Here is a 16,602-nt window from a genome sequence, read left to right as displayed (position 1 = left end):
CAAGTCTGGTTCTTGCACCAAGCAGCTTGTAGAAGAGAAGGGAAGAGAGGGAAGGGATGTGCAAATGAGTGTTTTACTACAGCATAATGAGTGCCTTAATGGAAATCTGAGCTGAGTGCAGAGGGAACCCAGAGAAGCAACTCTGGAAATCGTCAAAAACAACAGGATTCTAGCCTCTACTGCCTGGGAGCACTGCTGGAGCTCTGCCAGGTTGGCCCTGGCCACTACCTTTTGGGAACAAAGAAATGAGTAATGGACATGTCTAAAGAAATGTGGGTGAGGATGGGTTTTCCCTGGAAGGAAGAGCTTAAAGGATCCCGATGCACTGTAAATGTGAGGCAGCTACCATTTCCTTCACATTATCAACAATGCTTAGAAGGCAGCAAGTGCCCCAGAAACATTTGTGGGAAGAAGGAATGAAGAAAGGAAGGATGGAGAAGGAAGGAAAAGAGGAAGAGATGAGAGAGAGAGAGGAATTGAAAGGCAGGAAGGACAACAGCCCATATTATCTGAAGAGGAGATGGCTTTAGAAACCTGGTTGAGATTCTGACTATAGGTAGAGTGCCCATGTGGGCCCTGGAGTAGAAGATCTGGGTCTGGTTCTAGACCTGATTTAGCACTTGTGTGACTTGAGCAAGTTCCCGAGCCTCTCTGTGCTCCAGTTTCTTGTCTGTGTAGTGGGAATAAACTGTAACTTATGTCTCCCTCTGTTGTGAGGATTAAATAAATGATTAAATGTAAAAAGGTCAGCACAGTGTTAAATGTCAACTTTGATTTAGGTGAAAAGAGTTTGCCAAATATTTCACATCACAGTTATATAACTGTTCCAAAGTAAGGTATGATTTCTTTTTACCTGAAGAAGGCTAATTTTTTGTTTTGTTTGTTTGGTACTGGGGATTGAACCGAAGAGTGCTCTGCCACTAAGTTATATCCCTAGACTTTGTATTTTTTATTTTGAGACAGAGCCTCATTAAGTTGCTGAGGGCTTTCTAAGTTTCTGAGACTGGACTTCAATTTGTGATCCTCCTGCCTCAGCCTCCAGGGTTTTGAGGATTATAGGCATATGTCAGAGTGCCTGGCTTGATCAAGGCTAATTTTGAAAGTTCCCTGTATCTGCAGATCAATCTAACTTAAAGAAATAGTTCCTCATTTTTTGGGGAGGGGAGTTTTTTTTTTTAATATTTATTTTTTTAGGTGTAGATGGTCACAACACAATGCCTTTATTTTTATGTGGTGCTGGAGGATCGAACCCGGGTCCTGCCTGTGCTAGGCAAGCGCTCTACCACTGAGCCACAATGTGGGAGTTTTTTATTTTATTTTGTTTTGTTAGTTACTGGGGATTAAACGTAGGGGCACTGTACCACTGAGCTACATCCTTAGCCCTTCCTATTTTTTTATTTTGAGATAGGGTCTTATTAAATTGTCAGGCTGGCCTCCGACTTTTGATTCTCTTGCTTCAGCCTCCTAAATCACTGGAATTACAGGCATGAGCCACCTAACTTATGTCTCCCTCTGTTGTGAGGGAGTTGACAAGGATCCTTTTGAAATCAGATGAAAACTCTGATCCCCTTTCTCCAGAAATAGCATGTCATTCTTGGGGTTCACAATTTCCTGACACCTACCCTGGGGTTAAGGGGCTCCCTGCTCTGCTCCACATCCCACAGGCTGCAGTGAAAAGGCCTAAGGCAGCATTCATTGAAGAGGCTCTAGGAGGTGCAAACGGGGTCTGCTCTTTCAAGGGGGTATGGAAACCACAAGATAGGAGATTTGGAACTAATCCCATGTCTGGGTGGGTCTGGCTCCTTAGAGCTCCCTCCCCTGCTGGGACCAGGCTAGGGCCACTCAGAACCTCAAGTGCTGCAGAGTTCCTGGTGTGGCAACCTCCAGCCTGATGCTCACTTTACACTTATAAATGGTGCTGCTAGCAAGTCCCAGGGAGTCACGGGCCTGGGTAGTTAGTGTATAAGCTCCCTCAGAAAAGTCTTTGTTGCCCTTTCTGCGAGTGTTGTCTCCTGATGCCATTGCTTTAGGGTGGCAAGTGGGCATACCACTATGGGTTGGGTATTTCTTAGAACCTTCATTCTGGCAAAGCAGGGTGGAAGTACCATCCTTGCAGCCACAGAAAAAATAGCAACCTATATGTCCATTCCCACCACCCTTGTAGGCATACCAACCTGCCTACTCTCTGGATTCAGCATCACAGTCAAGAGAAAGGCTCTAGGGGCTGGGGATGTGGCTCAAGCGGTAGCGCGCTCGCCTGGCATGCGTGCGACCGGGGTTCGATCCTCAGCACCACATACCAACAAAGATGTTGTGTCCGCCGAGAACTAAAAAATAAATATTAAAAAAAAAAAAAAAGAGAAAGGCTCTATCTGGGAGCAAGAGTGGCAGCCACCAGGTAATCTAAAGTGATTGAGACCTACCAGGTGGCCTAAAATGCCCATCCTCTCTGGGACAAAAGAGGCTAAGTGGAGAACCTTGGGCCTGGGAAGGAAGGTTTATTCTCTTGGGTAATGGCAGGGCCCTGGCCTTCATAGAGCAATGCCTAGGGGCCTGGGGCTCAGAGTGGATTTACGAAGGAAAGAACTCAGTGGCAAATGGAGAGATAAGTTTCTTACTTCTTAAGATCTTGAGAACTGAGTCTTATAATAAGCTGAACTGGAAGCCAAGACTCTTTCTCCCCCAGGCCTGAATCCTTCTTGCCCCATCCTTACCTGGCCTAGAACACTTACCTTCTACCTGTGAGAGGCTGCAGTGGTTTGAGAGCAGGGCAGAGTTGCTGGGCAGTCACTGTGCCCCTTCAGGGTTATAGGTGCCAAGTACCTGTCAGGCCAATTACCCTATGCTCTCTAGTCCCCCCAGTGAGCAGGCCTAAAGGCACAATATCTCCTGAGCTAGTGTTGGGGGTGCAAAGGAGTGACAGTGGCAACTTCATGTTCTACCCTGCCTGGGCAGGGACAGATTGAGCCCTGCAGGTTGCACAATACCCCTGTAGGGCGGGGGGGGGGGATCCCCTCCCAGGGAGTGGCCAAATCAGGCCCCAACAGGCCCAGTGGGGGTGGTGCTGGGTGGCAGGCTGCTCACCATAGCGGGCACACCCAGGTTTGGGCTGGGTAGGCTGGTTTCTTCTCCCTGTGAGAGTTGCAACCTCAGCACTGGATTTGTAGGAGGCAGCCTAACCAAGAAAAGAGCCTAGAAGGGGTAGGGGGATCCTTAGCATGGGCATCTAACATGGTTAAAAGTTGTTGAGGCTTTGGACAACTTTTATATGGAGTGATACCATAGCCTGGAACATGGAGCAATCACTACATTCCAGTGTTGCCAATTGCTTTATAGGTATTATCTCTTCATTTCTTTTAACTGCTCTAAAGTACTGTTAGTATTCCCATTGCAGATGAGGAAATGGAGGTCCAGAGGGATGCATGGCTTTCTTTCCCATTTTTTTTTTTTAAACAAGTACTTTACCATTGAGCTACACCCCCAATCTAAACGACTTTCTTAAAGCCCACAAAAATAACAGGTAATGTTGATTTCTTCTGATAGAAGAACCTGTGTACTCAGTCACTGGATTCTTGCACTTACAGGATCAAGAAAAAAACAAAGGACCAGTGGACAGGAACCTGGTTTGGGGAATAGAGATGAGGCCATTTATTTACATTCATTGCCAGACCTTGGTTGAAAGCTGCCTGAGATTTGAAGGCAGTATTAGTACTAACCCTGGGTGGATGCCCTCTTCTGCAGAGGGCACTGCCCCAAGGAAGCACCCAGCCCCCAGGACCTGGCAGCTATTGGCTGATTTAAAAGCACACACAGGATGTGCCAGCTGGTGTCACTTGCTCATCAAAATGTATCCATGCTGCAGCTGAGCTACTTACCGAGCCCTAGAGAAGAGACAGAAGTGGCGTGCCCAGCCAGGGCAGGGTGGGGAGCTGCAGCTGCAGATTGGTATAAGAGAAGGACTTGGGGCTACGAGGGGATAGTGGCAGGGGGCCAGGACCTGAGGAGCTGGGCCACAGCCAGTTTGTGTCTGCAAGGCCTTGCTTGGGCAGGCTGCCAGTCAGCACCAAGAGCAGGGAGGAGTCTGGAGACTACCCTAGGAGGGAAAGTGGGACCTCTGGGTTCAAGCTCCACTGGACTTGGCAGGAGGCCCCCCCCCCAAGGGCAGCAAACAAAGCAATGACTCCCGAGTAGAATTGTGGGAGCCAGGGAGCCAGGCTCCCTGGGTGGGAATCAGAGCTGGCAGGCTTGGCTAGGGACTGCCTGGCAGGGGTCATTCATGGGCAAGGATGCCTTGTTTGCACCTGGGCAGAAGTGGTACCTCAGGTGATTAATCAGTATTGATGGGTTTAGGAGACTGAATGTGGCCTGCTGAAGGTTCTGTGGCGAATGCTTGCCTGGTGCCTATTCCCAGCCTTCCTGGAGAGAAGAAACAGGAGAGAGGCAGCAGATAGATGTGTTCATTTGATTCACATTTCTTCTTCTTCTTCTTTTTTTTTTTTTTTACAGGGATTGAACCCAGGGGTGCTTAATCACTGAGCCACATCCTCAGATCTTTTTTGTATTTTATTTAGAGACGGGATCTTGCTGAGGGACTCAGCCTCTCTAGCCACTGGGATTATAGGCGTGTGCCTCCACACCTGGTTTACAGTTTTCTTCTTGTTTTTTTTATTTTCTCTTTCTCAGTAGCCTTTCTTATTTCTCATCATTCTCTTTCCTTCTTCAGTAGTTCCTCTCTTTTTTTAAAATTTTACCACCGGCTACCCGAAAACTCTCCATCCTCCTGCCCCTCCTGCCCCAGCCTCCCAAGTAGCTAGGATTACAGGTGTGGCCACCCCGCCCAGCCAGTCTCTCTTTTTTTCCCTATGATAATAGATAGAAAGTATAAGTTTACATACAGTAAAGTGCATGGATCTTAAGTATACAGCTTGACATTTTAACATTTGTACACACTTGGAAAACCAATACCAGATCTAGATATAGAATGTTTCTATCATCCCTCAAGTTTCCTCCTCTCCTGCCTACAAGCCATGTACTCACTAGTCTGACATCTCTCACCGCAGAGAAGTTTTGTCTCAACTTTGTTATAATGTCTTCCAATGCACATTTTACCTCTTATTCTTTATTTTGTGTGTGTGCTACTGGGATTTGAACCCAGACACTTAACCATTGAGCCACATCCCCAGCCCTGTTTTATATTTTATCTAGAGACAGGGTCTCACTGAGTTGCTTAGGAACTTGCTAAGTTGCTGAGGCTGGCTTTGAACACGAAATCCTTATGCCTCAGCCTCCCAAGCCTCCTCAGTCTCCCAAGGGATTATAGGCATGCATGCGTGTGCCACCGAGCTTCCCCACATTACCTCTCATTCTTGTGCCTTTGTCCTTATGTGTGCATAAGACAGACCCTCAGATAGAGAAGGCAGGAGGGTCAGAATGGGAGGATGAGTTAGGACCAGTGAGCACGGGTGGAGATGGAGATGGAGGGCCACACTTGATGATGACTTCATCCTGCTGGCTCCGAGCACAGAGGAAGTGTTGCTTTTCTCTCTGCCCTCCCCCCCCCTGCCCCACCACCACTCTGTACTCCCTTTCTAAGCTGCCCCCTGAGCTCTTTATAAACACTGACAATTCTGGCCAAGAAAGACTTGCCTCCATCCAAGAGAAGCAGAGGGGAAGAAGAGACATGTCATTGGCTTGGGAACCACTCTTCAGCCTATAGGAAGTCTGTTCAAAGGAGATTTTTCTCTGTCGGTTGTCCTTCTGTTTCTTCCAGTCTGGGGAGAACACATTAGCACACTCACAGAAGACGGTGGAGCCCACGAGGACTGAGGTTGCCAGGCTGGGGATGCGGGTTAGAGGGCTCTTCTCCAGGCCAACATTGGGCCCCTCCTATTGTCAGCCCTGTGGAGCTCGTACTGGAGTGCCATGAGAGGCAAAGGGGGTTTGGAAGACTGAAGACCTGTCACTGCCCTCAAGGGGCTTGCTGCCCAGTTGGCACAAGACATACTTTTGAAGCATTTGAGCAGCCGTGAGCAGGATATAATTAACCACCAAGTGAGGCTGCAGCAGCCCCTGCCTCCTCTCCCCAGAGATGAGTATAGCCCTGTGTTGCCAAGACTCGAGGCAGACCAATCTTTCTGCCGCCTTAGGAACTATCTGATGTTGAGATTCAGGTTCTCAACAAAGACTAATTGAGCAGGTGGCCACAGATCAAGTGCTGCTCTAAGTAAGGGCAATAAGCAGAAAACAAGAGAAGGAAATGCTGTAACCATTATCTTCATTTCGACAAAATTTCTTGAAGGTTTTTCCCATAATAGTCTTATGGATAATATGGAGAAACGTGGGCTAAACAGTGGAGTTAGGAGGGCACAGAGATAATTGCTCAACCTATTAGGGCTATTGGTCTATTTTAACCCTATTGAGGGGATCCTATGACATGCCACGGGGCTCTTTTTTCGGTGGTCTTACTTATTTTTCCCAAATGAAGAGCTAAAGGATCGGTACAAAAATATCCATAACTTTACCTTTATTGACAAACTGTTTTTTTTTTTGAAAGTTTTTTTTTTAAAGAGAGAGGGAGAGAGAGAGAGAATTTTAATATTTTATTTTTTAGTTATCGGCGGACAGAACATCTTTGTTTGTATGTGGGCCGCACGCATGCCAGGTGAGCACACTACCACTGAGCCACATCCCCAGCCCGACAAATTGTTAAAGTTTTACCACAGTCATGTTCTTACTCTTTCTAACACACACACACACACACACACACACACACACAACTTTGGTTTTTTTTGCTGAAGTATTTGAAAATAAGTTGTAGTATCATGACACTTCACCTCTAAAAACCTCAATAGGCATTTCCAAAAAACAAGGACTTTATCATACATAAGAAATACCATTATCATACCTAAGAAAATGAGCAATATTGAGCATGCCTGTAATCCCAGCTGAGGCAGAACTATTGCAAGTTCAGGATAACTTAGTAAGACCCTATCTCAAAAAAATTGGGTTCAATCCCCATACAAAAACAAAAAAACAAAAAACCTAGAAAATAAACAATAAAGTCAATAAATACCAGCTGGGCATGGTATTTATTACACACCTGTAATCCCAGTGATTTTGGAGGCTAAGGCAGGAGGATCACAAATTTGAAGTCAGCCTCAGTAACTTAGATCCTGTCTGAAAAAGGAAAATAAAAGGGCTGGGGATGTAGCTTAGCGGTAAAGCATTCCTAGGTTCAATCCCCAATACCAAAAAAAAATTTTTAAAACCCAGTAAATATCATCTTACACAGTCTATATTAAAATTTTCCCAATTGCTCCATGGCATTTTTTCTCTCCAAGATTCAATCAAGGTTCATTTATTACCTTTGGTCATTATGCCTTTTTAGTCTCTGAACCTAAAATGGTCCCATCTTTTTTGCCTGTTACTAGATTGACCTTTTGGAAGAATTCAGGCTAGTTGTTTTATAGAATGTTCCCACATACTGGATATGTCTGATTGCATCCTTGTTATTAGATCTGGATTAAACACTTTCGGCAAGAATGCCACAAGATTGTTGTATACTTCTTTTTTAAAAATATTTTTTAGTTGTAGATGGACACAATATCTTTATTTCTTTTTATGTGGTGCTGAGGATCAAACCCAGTGCCCCATACGTGCAAGGCGGGCACTCTATTACTGAGCTACAGCCCCAGCCCTGTTGTATACTTCTTATTGCATCAAATCAGGAGGTAAATTATGTCACACAGTCCTATAACCAGTGATGATACTTTTGGCCTTTTGGTTAAGATGGTAGCTACCAGATCTCTCTCTCAGAGATAATTCTTCCCTTTGGTAATTAGTAAAGTCATTTGTGGGACAGACTTTGAGACCTTGCTAATCATACTTTCCTAATAATTTGCCAGTTTCACATTCATTGATGATTCTTGTTTGAGTCTACATTTTTAGTCAGCATTTTTCTGTAAAGAAAATCTTCCTTTACAGAAGATTTTCTTTACAGAAATTAATGGATTATATTTTAATTTCATGCATTGGAAGCCATTATGCTATTTGATGCAAAAAGTGGTCATCAAGCTGGCTCCTAAGTCCCTTCCCGCCCTGCAAAATTTGCTCAGTAACAGAATAAGGCACCTCCTAGGTCTCCTTTTGACATGACCCCATAAGTCTTTGATCACTCTTTGCTTTCTGGGCCAACAAACTGTCCTGTGTTTACTTCGTACTTTTCCTTTCATTTTCCAAGGAGTCCTTATTCCTTTTATTGGAAACTGGTTTATAGAAACCAAGATCTGGGTGTTAGGTCTGCTCATCCATTATCTTTATCAATGACTTGTATAAAGGCATAGGAATACTTAGCTAAATTTACAGATTACTCAAAAGTGGGAGGGGAATATTGCAGCAATATTCAAAATGACTTCAGGAGGATGAAACCTGGGCCAGAATCAATAGATTTACAAGAGATACTAAGTCCTGTGTTGAACTGAAAAAGCTAATTGCCTAATTTCAGATTTGGGGGAGGTCTTTACTGGATCAAAGCATATAAAAACCTAGTTCTATAGCTGGCCATGGTAGCGCATGCCTGTAATCCCAGCGGCTTGGGAGGCTGAGGCAGGAGGATCACAATTTAAAGCCAGTCTCAGCAATTTAGTGAGGCCCTAAGCAACTTGACAAGACCCTGTCTCAAAAAAAAAAAAAAAAAAAAGAAAAGAAAAGAAAGAAAGAAAGAAAGAAAAGGACAAAATAAACGGTGTCTGTGTGGGGGTAGTGGGGACATGGCTCAGTGGGTAAGCACCCTGTGTTTAATCCCTGGTACAAAAAAAAAAAAAGTTCTATTGTTAGTTAAAATGAGCCTGTAGTATTTTGTGACTCTTAGGTTACACTCATTCATTCATTCAACCAATATTTACTAGGGCCTGCCACTGTTCTAATGCTTAGGACAGGTTAACAAACCAACCAAACACAATTCTTGCCCTTTGATTTTCACCACTGAGCAGAGGAGAGGGGTGACTTGATTTTCTTTGATACTGGGGATAGAACCCAGGGGCACTTTACCATTGAGCTCTATCCCCAGATCTTTTTATTTTTATCTTGAGACAAGGTCTCACTAAAATTGTTGAGGCTGGACTGCCTAAGGATCCAGGGATTATAGGTATGGGCCACTGTGCCCAGCCTGATTTTCACTTTTCTTTCTTTTTTGATCATAGTCTTTTTATTTTTTTATTTTAGAGACAGGGTCTTGCTGAGTTGTTTAGGGCTTCACTAAGTTGCTGAAGCTGGCTTTGAACTTGGGACCCTCCTGCCTCAGACTCCCCAGTCACTAGGACTTCAGGCAAATGACACCACCAGCCCCTGTGGAATTCTGTATCCAATGCTAGGAGCCCCTTTAAAAGGGATGCCTAGCTTGCACCATGTGCACACAAGGATGTCAGGATGGTGGAGGTGCAGATATCATGTAACAAGAATAAATTTGGCTTGAAGAGAGGAGACCTGGGCCACTTGGAGTGCTGTGCTCACCCTCTGCCTGCTGTGGGAGAGGATATGGCAGCAGGGAGGCAGGGCAAAAGGATGTGACTCCGAGGACACTGATTTTGGCTGCGGGGTGAAAAAGAGTTGTCTTGCAATTGCAGCAAATTCCTGGAGACTTGGTTCCCAGGGCACGGAACTGAATAGCAGAGGCTTTCAAACTCCTTTGTTATTGTAGTTAAATAAGGACTTACATTTTACTGTAATCCTGTGCACACTTAGGAAAAACTGAAACAGGTTTCCCAAAACATCCATTCTGTGATCCATGAACTCTGCTTTTTCTAGGTTGGTTTTTCACCAAATTGATTTCAGAATTCAATAAGGGGTTCAGGCTACTACTGAAAACCCCTGGTCTCAGCATTGCTGAACTCCACCCATAGGGATGTTGGGAGAATTGTGGAATACTACTCCAGCATTAGTGGGTCCTTTCCCCTGCCAGGTCAAGTGCATATTGTGAAGAAGATCTCATTTTCTTGGCAGTGTAGTGCATTAAATTCTCTTAGCCCACTTAAGCTAATTTTGCCCCGCCTCCCGGGCTTAGGGTGGACAGAATTCTAAGCATGGTCAAACCCCCGCAGGGTACCTAGACTAAGTGCTGAGCATGTAGTGAACCGCCAGCTAAGACCTGCAGTGGATTGACTCTTGCGGAAATTAGATTCGCAAGCAACCAGCCCCCCTGTCTGCATGAGCTCTGCGGAGTTCAATTGTTCACAGACAAGTGGGTGCCAGGAAGGGGGGCTAGGGGGAGCCTCACATAAAGGAAAGAGACCGAGGCCTGACCTTCCCAAGGCGCACAATTCTCAAACTGAGGTCTCGGAGGAGCCAGAATGGGGCCCTGCCCCGCGCTGGTGGGCGGGTCTGAGAGGTAGGGCGGGGATCTGGGGGTCTTCTGTCGTTCGTGGCCCAGGGCTCCAGCTGCGTCGGTGGCTACTTGATCTCGCGGCTTGGCCGCTCCAAGCGAGCCCAGAGGGGGTGCACTAAGCCTGCGCCCCTTATGCTTCCAGCGCCCAGGAAAAAGGAAGAGGGAAGGGGAGGGTTGGACAGGAGCGGAGCCCAGAGAGGCAGGACTAACCGCCCAACTTCCTCCTTGCCCTCCTCTCCCTCCCTCCCTTCGAGCGACACTCGCTGGGGAGCTTGGTCTGAACCCACTGGCAGGACGTGCGCCCGGCGGGAGGATCGCGGTGCCAGGGGCTACCCACGTGACTCGTTCCCCGTCCGCGTCCCCTACCCCCAGGTCTGCAAGGGGAGGCCGGAGGAGTGACTCGGGGGCCGGACTGCGGGGCGGGGCTGCTGCCTGCGACTCCAGTTAGCAACCTGAGCCCGAGCTCGAGGACGCCGTCTCTCCCCGCGGTCCGAAGTCGAAGCGCCGCGATGGGCCGGGCAAGCGGGCCAGCCACCCCGCTGCCGCTTCTGCTCCTCTCTCTGCTCCTGTTGCCGCCGCCTCCGACGCGGGCTCTCAGCCCCAGGATCAGCCTGCCGCTGGGTGAGTGCTGCTGCGACCCGCGGGGTGTAAGGAGGGGAGGGCTGCTTGGAGAGGTGCCTTGTGCAGAAGTGACCGTGACAAAGGAGGGAGGAGGGGGCCTGTGGGAGGCTTGGGATCCGTTACGATACCTCTTTCGAAAGTGCTGAGGGGAGGGAGGGAAAGGAGAGGGGAGCTGTGGGGCCGAGGGCCTCTTTCTTCCGTTTTCTTTCTGGGCATGGAGGGGGTTTCACTCACTGTCGCTCATCCCCTAGGAAGATACATTTTCCGTTGTGTCTGGGGGCCTCCGGGTGCTGACCACCTGGCCTGCACTCGGTGGCCACCCTGTCCATCTCCTTGTCTTTGATGCTGGCCAGAACCGGCGGCGGTGCCGCCCCCAGTGCCGCCCCCTGAGCACGGCTCTGGGTGGAGGGAGTCTGGTGCTTGCTGTGCTGTAAACACTGGGGTTCTGGTATTCCTAGCAAGTTACTGCAACTCCAGGAGAGGTGGCTGGCTGGCGAGCGCCTGATCTTTCTTCCCTGCCCCTCTGTCCTTGACTGGAGGGAACCCCCATCTCCACCGCCCCAGGTCCTGGGAGCCAGCCCTCTTTAGAGTGACCTGGAATGCCATCCTTTTGGGCCACCTTCCTCTGGTCACCTCCCTTTCCCGTTTCTGCTCTTGCCTCTTTACTCCCAGCTCCTCTTGGCCATTCAGGCTTTGGAATCAGAGGGACCTGAGTCCCCAGCCCAGTAAGTACTTTCTGCTCCCCAGTTTCCTTATTTGGGAAGAGGACTCAGTCCTAGGTATCTTGCAGAGCTATCTTGGGGATTTGATAAAACTAGGTGCAGTATATGGGCATAGGCTTATAGGTGCCCAACAAATGTTTCTCCAAGCCCTTTAACTGGTTGTCACCTTGTATAAATTAGAATAAAGCAAATTAGAGGTTACAGACTGAAACAGTCCAGGCTTCCTCTCCTCACAGCATCCCCACCCCTAAAAACATCCTATTTACAAAAGGACAGAGCAGAATCAGCACTTAAATTAAGGCAGGGCTCCAGTGACCTGAGTAGCCCTGTGTTAACATCTATCTGAAGCATTGCAGACAGCCTGGGTTCAGATCCTACCTCAGCCACTTAGTATTTAGTATCCCTGTGACCTGGAGCAAGCTACTTCTGTGGACCTTGGTTTCCTTATTTGTAAAATGGGGATAATAATTGCACCTAACTCAGGTTTCTGAGTATTAAATCATCACATGTTTGAAAAGTCCTTAAGACAGGGCTTGGTACAGAAACTGCTCAATAGGTATTAGCTATCATTCTTGATATACATTGACCTTGGACCACTCTTACACATCCTGCACAAAGCTAGGGCAGTTTTTCCTGAGGAGGGGATGGTGGGGGGGGGGGGGTGACTGCAGCCCCTTGGATGCTCCAGCTTGTGAAGTGAGGATGAACAGGTGTGTTTAGCCTCAGGCTGACTGCCTTGCTATTTCTGCCGTGACCTTGACTCATTTTTGGCCTTCAGACCCTCTTAGTTTGGGAAGTGAGGTGAAGTGGAGACAGATCCTCTGATGGACTTCACTTATACCTTGGGGAAACTGGACTGGCTCACAGGGCCATGATAGATGCAATAAGTGTCCCACTCAGAAAATGCAGTAAGTGTTGTGTCCAACTCAGAAAAGGGTGACTGGAAAGCAGAACTGGGGAACTGTGAAGGGGGAAAATAAGAGGACCTGCTTCCTGAAAACAGCTGAACTCTTAGTTATTGACTGCACAGTCCTAGTACCTGGCTCATTTCCACAGTTAGGCTCTAGTGGGGACTTTTGTCACACACCAAAACCCCCTGTACAGGTCACACCAGTTTATTTGTCAGGACTGTCACAGATTGTACAAGGGTGTCTAGGTGAGAGATTCAGAGGGCCTGAAATGCAGGCCATAGTATTCATCAGACTGGAAGTCCTAAAGAAAAGACCCCTTCCACTGTGCTCTTGGGGCCAGGTCTTCCCAGATGGAACCCCTTTTCCAGTCCTACCAAATCCCTAGAATAGTTCAGCAATACCCCCACCTACTGAACTATGGAACACATATCCACACTTGACTGAGCTACCACACCTGGCATACTTCCCCTCCCTGAGCGTCTGCCTGGCCCTTAATACCTGTCTCTACCTCCTATCTATGTGCAGATCCTTTGCCTGTCTGGGAGTTCCAAAGGGGAATGCTCAATAGTGACTGAACAGGCTCATCCTCAGTGTGGCTTGAGGCAGTTTCCTCCCTCATCCCTGGGGGCTCGTTAGATGTTCCTGGCAGCCTGCCCATCTTGGGCAGGCCTATGGTGACCAAGGGATGCTTGGCCCAGGGCCTTTGGGTCCTTCCTTCACATGCCTCTCAGGAAGAGAAGCATGGGACCCGAGACCACACCCCCTCTTCCTGCCACCTACCTTCCCCTACTGAATTTTCACCTAAACCTCCCAAGGGCCAGGATACCTAAGACAGTGGGCTATGTCCACAGCTTAAAACAAATCCATTGAAATGGATGGAGCATCTAGTTGCTCTGCATCTGGGGTCCCTCATGGAAAACCCCCACCATCAGTGTTGATGAATAGCACATTCTTGGGGCCTTTAGGTGGTGAGGGCAGGAAAAGGACGACTAGGGGTAGGCAATGGGGACTCCAGAGTTATCTGGAAGTCTCTGTGAAAGGAATATATGAGAGAAGAGTGTGGAACTTGAGTTCTTTTGCACTGAAAACTGAAAAGTTCTAGGACCAGAGCATTGTCAGTGGCAGGAGTGATATTGACTATAGGGTCCAGTGCCTCCCAGCCTGGCCATGTGAGAAGAAATAAAACAAATCTGTTCCCTGTTTCACCAAAATCTTATGTAATTCCCTTATTTAGGCAATTTAAGGGAGTTATAATGTCCCCCTGCCCAAGAAGTGCATTTCTGGAAAGCTTGGACACAGTGTGTCTGAACTAGATTGAAAATAAATCTATAGGCCTGCAAACTTCAGTCAAGAAAACCCCAGTGAGCAGAGAGCAGGGACCTTGGCACGAATCAGATGCTAATCCTCTGATCCTGGGTCAGGCACCCAGGGTGAAGACTGCCTTGAGAGGTCCCCTGTGCTGCTTGCTTGTTTAGTCTTATCCCACCCTCCTTGTTGCGGCCTCAGCTTGGAATGAGTCTTTGTCTTCAGCTCTGTCCCATCCGCTGGCCTTTTCATGGTTCTTCAGGGCCAAATGGACAGGGCTGTAACTGAATGCTAAGAACCTAGTTGGGAAAACTAGCTGACCTCCCTCACTAACTACATATCCCAGAGCAAGCTTCCGGCCTTCTCCAAGCCTGCTCTCATGTTGGAAAGACTGGAATAATAATAGCAGGACCTGTCGCCCAGACTCCTGAGAGGATTACATGAAATAACGCAAGTAAAGTGTTTGGCATGATGCCTGGCACGTGCTGCGAGTGTCCCCAGTAAAAGACAGTAGCTTCTGCTCTGCTGTGCTAGAAAGTCCCTCCAGCCTCACTGTGTGAGTCTTTTTGCACCAACATGGTGGACATCGTGTGAGTGCTGGCTGTATACAGCCCTCTGCAGAGGATAGGGAAGATCAGAGTTGGAGAGGGACAGGGAGGGAGAAGATGTCCAGTCCCAAGCAGATGAGATTCTTGGGGCAAAGGGGAACTTTGATTTTTTTTTTTTTTGAGGGGAAAGTACTGGAAATTAAACCCAGGGGTACTTCACCACTGAGCTATATCGCCATCCTTTTTAGTTTTTATTTTGAGACAAGTTCTCACCAAGTTACTTTGGGCCTCGCTAAGTTGCTGAGGTTTTTAGGTGATATAGTTGGTGATCTAGCATTTGGGCTTAGAAGAAGGTAGAAGGTGAGGTAATGGGGATAGAGCTATTGTGAGCATCAGGCTTTCATGGTCTGGACTTATAGGTAAGATTGCTCAGGATCACAGGGGGAAGGATTTTGTCCAGGTCGTAGAGTTCTGCCTCCAAAGCCTGTGATCTGACCTATTCTCCATTGGGACCCCTGAGCTCTGCACTCATGGGTCCATCTTGAAGCCCATCTTCTATATTAGAGGGCTCTAGCGGGGTGGGGCCTGCAGTGAGGGACTTTCAGTGGGGATGTAAATGGGAGACAGAAGCTCTCATTCCACCCTACTCTTCAAGAGGGTCCAAATTAACCAACTTCCCTCCCCATTTTTGGCCTCTTGTTGTACATCCTTCAGAAGAGGCCCTTCCTCTGGAACAGGAAGGAAAACTGCCGTCGTGGAGTGCCCACTGTGCCAGGTGTGGAGGTGTGTTGTTTTATCTTGTGCAAAAGAGAAAGTCAAGCTTAAAGACTCCAACTCATATTGTCAGGGTTGTGCAGCTAGAAGGATAAGGGACCAAGACTGGACCACAGTCCTCTGACTCAGGAACCACATTTCCTCATGAGAACAACTGCTTCTTGCTTCACCTGTGAGTTGGACAAAAGCAGCAAAATGACCCCAGCTCACCTTTTGGGTAATTGATAAGTTATGTGACTCCATCTGTAAAGAAATCTATTGAGGCCACTCTTGGATAGGACAAGGAAGCCAGCTGAAGCACCTGAGGACATAGCCCCATTTGGAAATGTGGCAGAGCCCAGCTGACCTGACCAGGATTGCAGCGCATGGGAGACAGAGGACAGATGTCTTAGAGGTTTGCAAATTCTGGGGTAGTAAGCAAGAGCCAACCTGAAGATATATTTGGTTTGGCCCCCAGGTAACGGTAAAATTTTAACTAGTGGCTGATATTCAAAACTAAGGAAATTTTATATAAAAATCCTCATTTCCGACTTTTTAGATGACCTGGCAAGGCTGCACCCCCTTTCCATTTGGCAGTAAGCATCCAGGACAGTGGAGCTGCCACTGCTTCAGAGGGCACTCCTGCCTCTGGGTGGCTGCACCCCTCTTCCTTCCCTGCTGGAGTGAGCAAGCATCAGAGGTGGAGGTGACCAGCGTGCTGCATGTTGCCCAGGGAAAGCATGTTACCCATATGACACATGAGAGAGGCGTAGAGCAAGGTTGGGAGGAAGGAAGGCAGTCAGAGGAGCAGCAGAAGTCCTGATTGCTGGTGACCCCTGGTCTTTGCAGAGCCTGGTGTGCCACATGGGCCGGGTTGTTGCCTTTCGTTGCAATCCCTTAAGGCCTCTCAAGAGTCAGGTGATTTGTTCAGGGTTGTAAAACTGGTCAGTGATGAAGTCAGGATTCACATGCGGCTCTTGTGACCTCCTACTCAGTGCCCCTCTTTTGGTACTGGGGATTGAACTCGGGCACTCAACCACTGAGCCACATCCCAGCCCTATTTGTATTTTATTTAGACAGGGTCTCACTGAGTTGCATAGCACCTTACTATTGCTGAGGCTGGCTTTGAACTCGTGATCTGCCTGCCTCAGCCTCCCAAGCCAGTGGGAGTATAGGCGTGCACCACTGTACCCGGCACTCAGTGCCCTTTCTAGTCCTTGTGGCTTGTGTCCTGTCTCCCTCAGCCCTTTAGCTTCTATCCGTGGACCCTGGGATTGCAGGGCTGAGTGTGCAGTGCTCCAAGAAGGGGACAGGGTGGAAGAAATTGCTTCTCAAACACACTCTTGTGAGTCTTGTGAAGT

At 47.9% G+C, this 16,602-nt stretch overlaps 1 protein-coding gene across 1 annotated transcript in view; it reads left to right on the top strand.

The window, feature by feature from the left end:
* Window positions 1–16,602, top strand: part of Sema4b (semaphorin 4B) — a 37,524-nt gene that overhangs the window by 2,180 nt on the left and 18,742 nt on the right. The window contains exon 2 of the mRNA XM_026388193.2: window positions 10,754–11,002. Coding sequence (XP_026243978.2) covers window positions 10,891–11,002 — 112 coding nt within the window. The 5' untranslated portion in view covers window positions 10,754–10,890. The remainder of the gene's footprint in view (window positions 1–10,753; window positions 11,003–16,602) is intronic.

The sequence above is a fragment of the Urocitellus parryii genome, chromosome 6 (assembly GCF_045843805.1).
Source record: "Urocitellus parryii isolate mUroPar1 chromosome 6, mUroPar1.hap1, whole genome shotgun sequence".
NCBI lineage: Eukaryota > Metazoa > Chordata > Mammalia > Rodentia > Sciuridae > Urocitellus > Urocitellus parryii.
The sequence above is the reverse complement of the archived record's forward strand: the minus strand, read 5'-3'. Positions and strand labels throughout refer to the sequence as shown.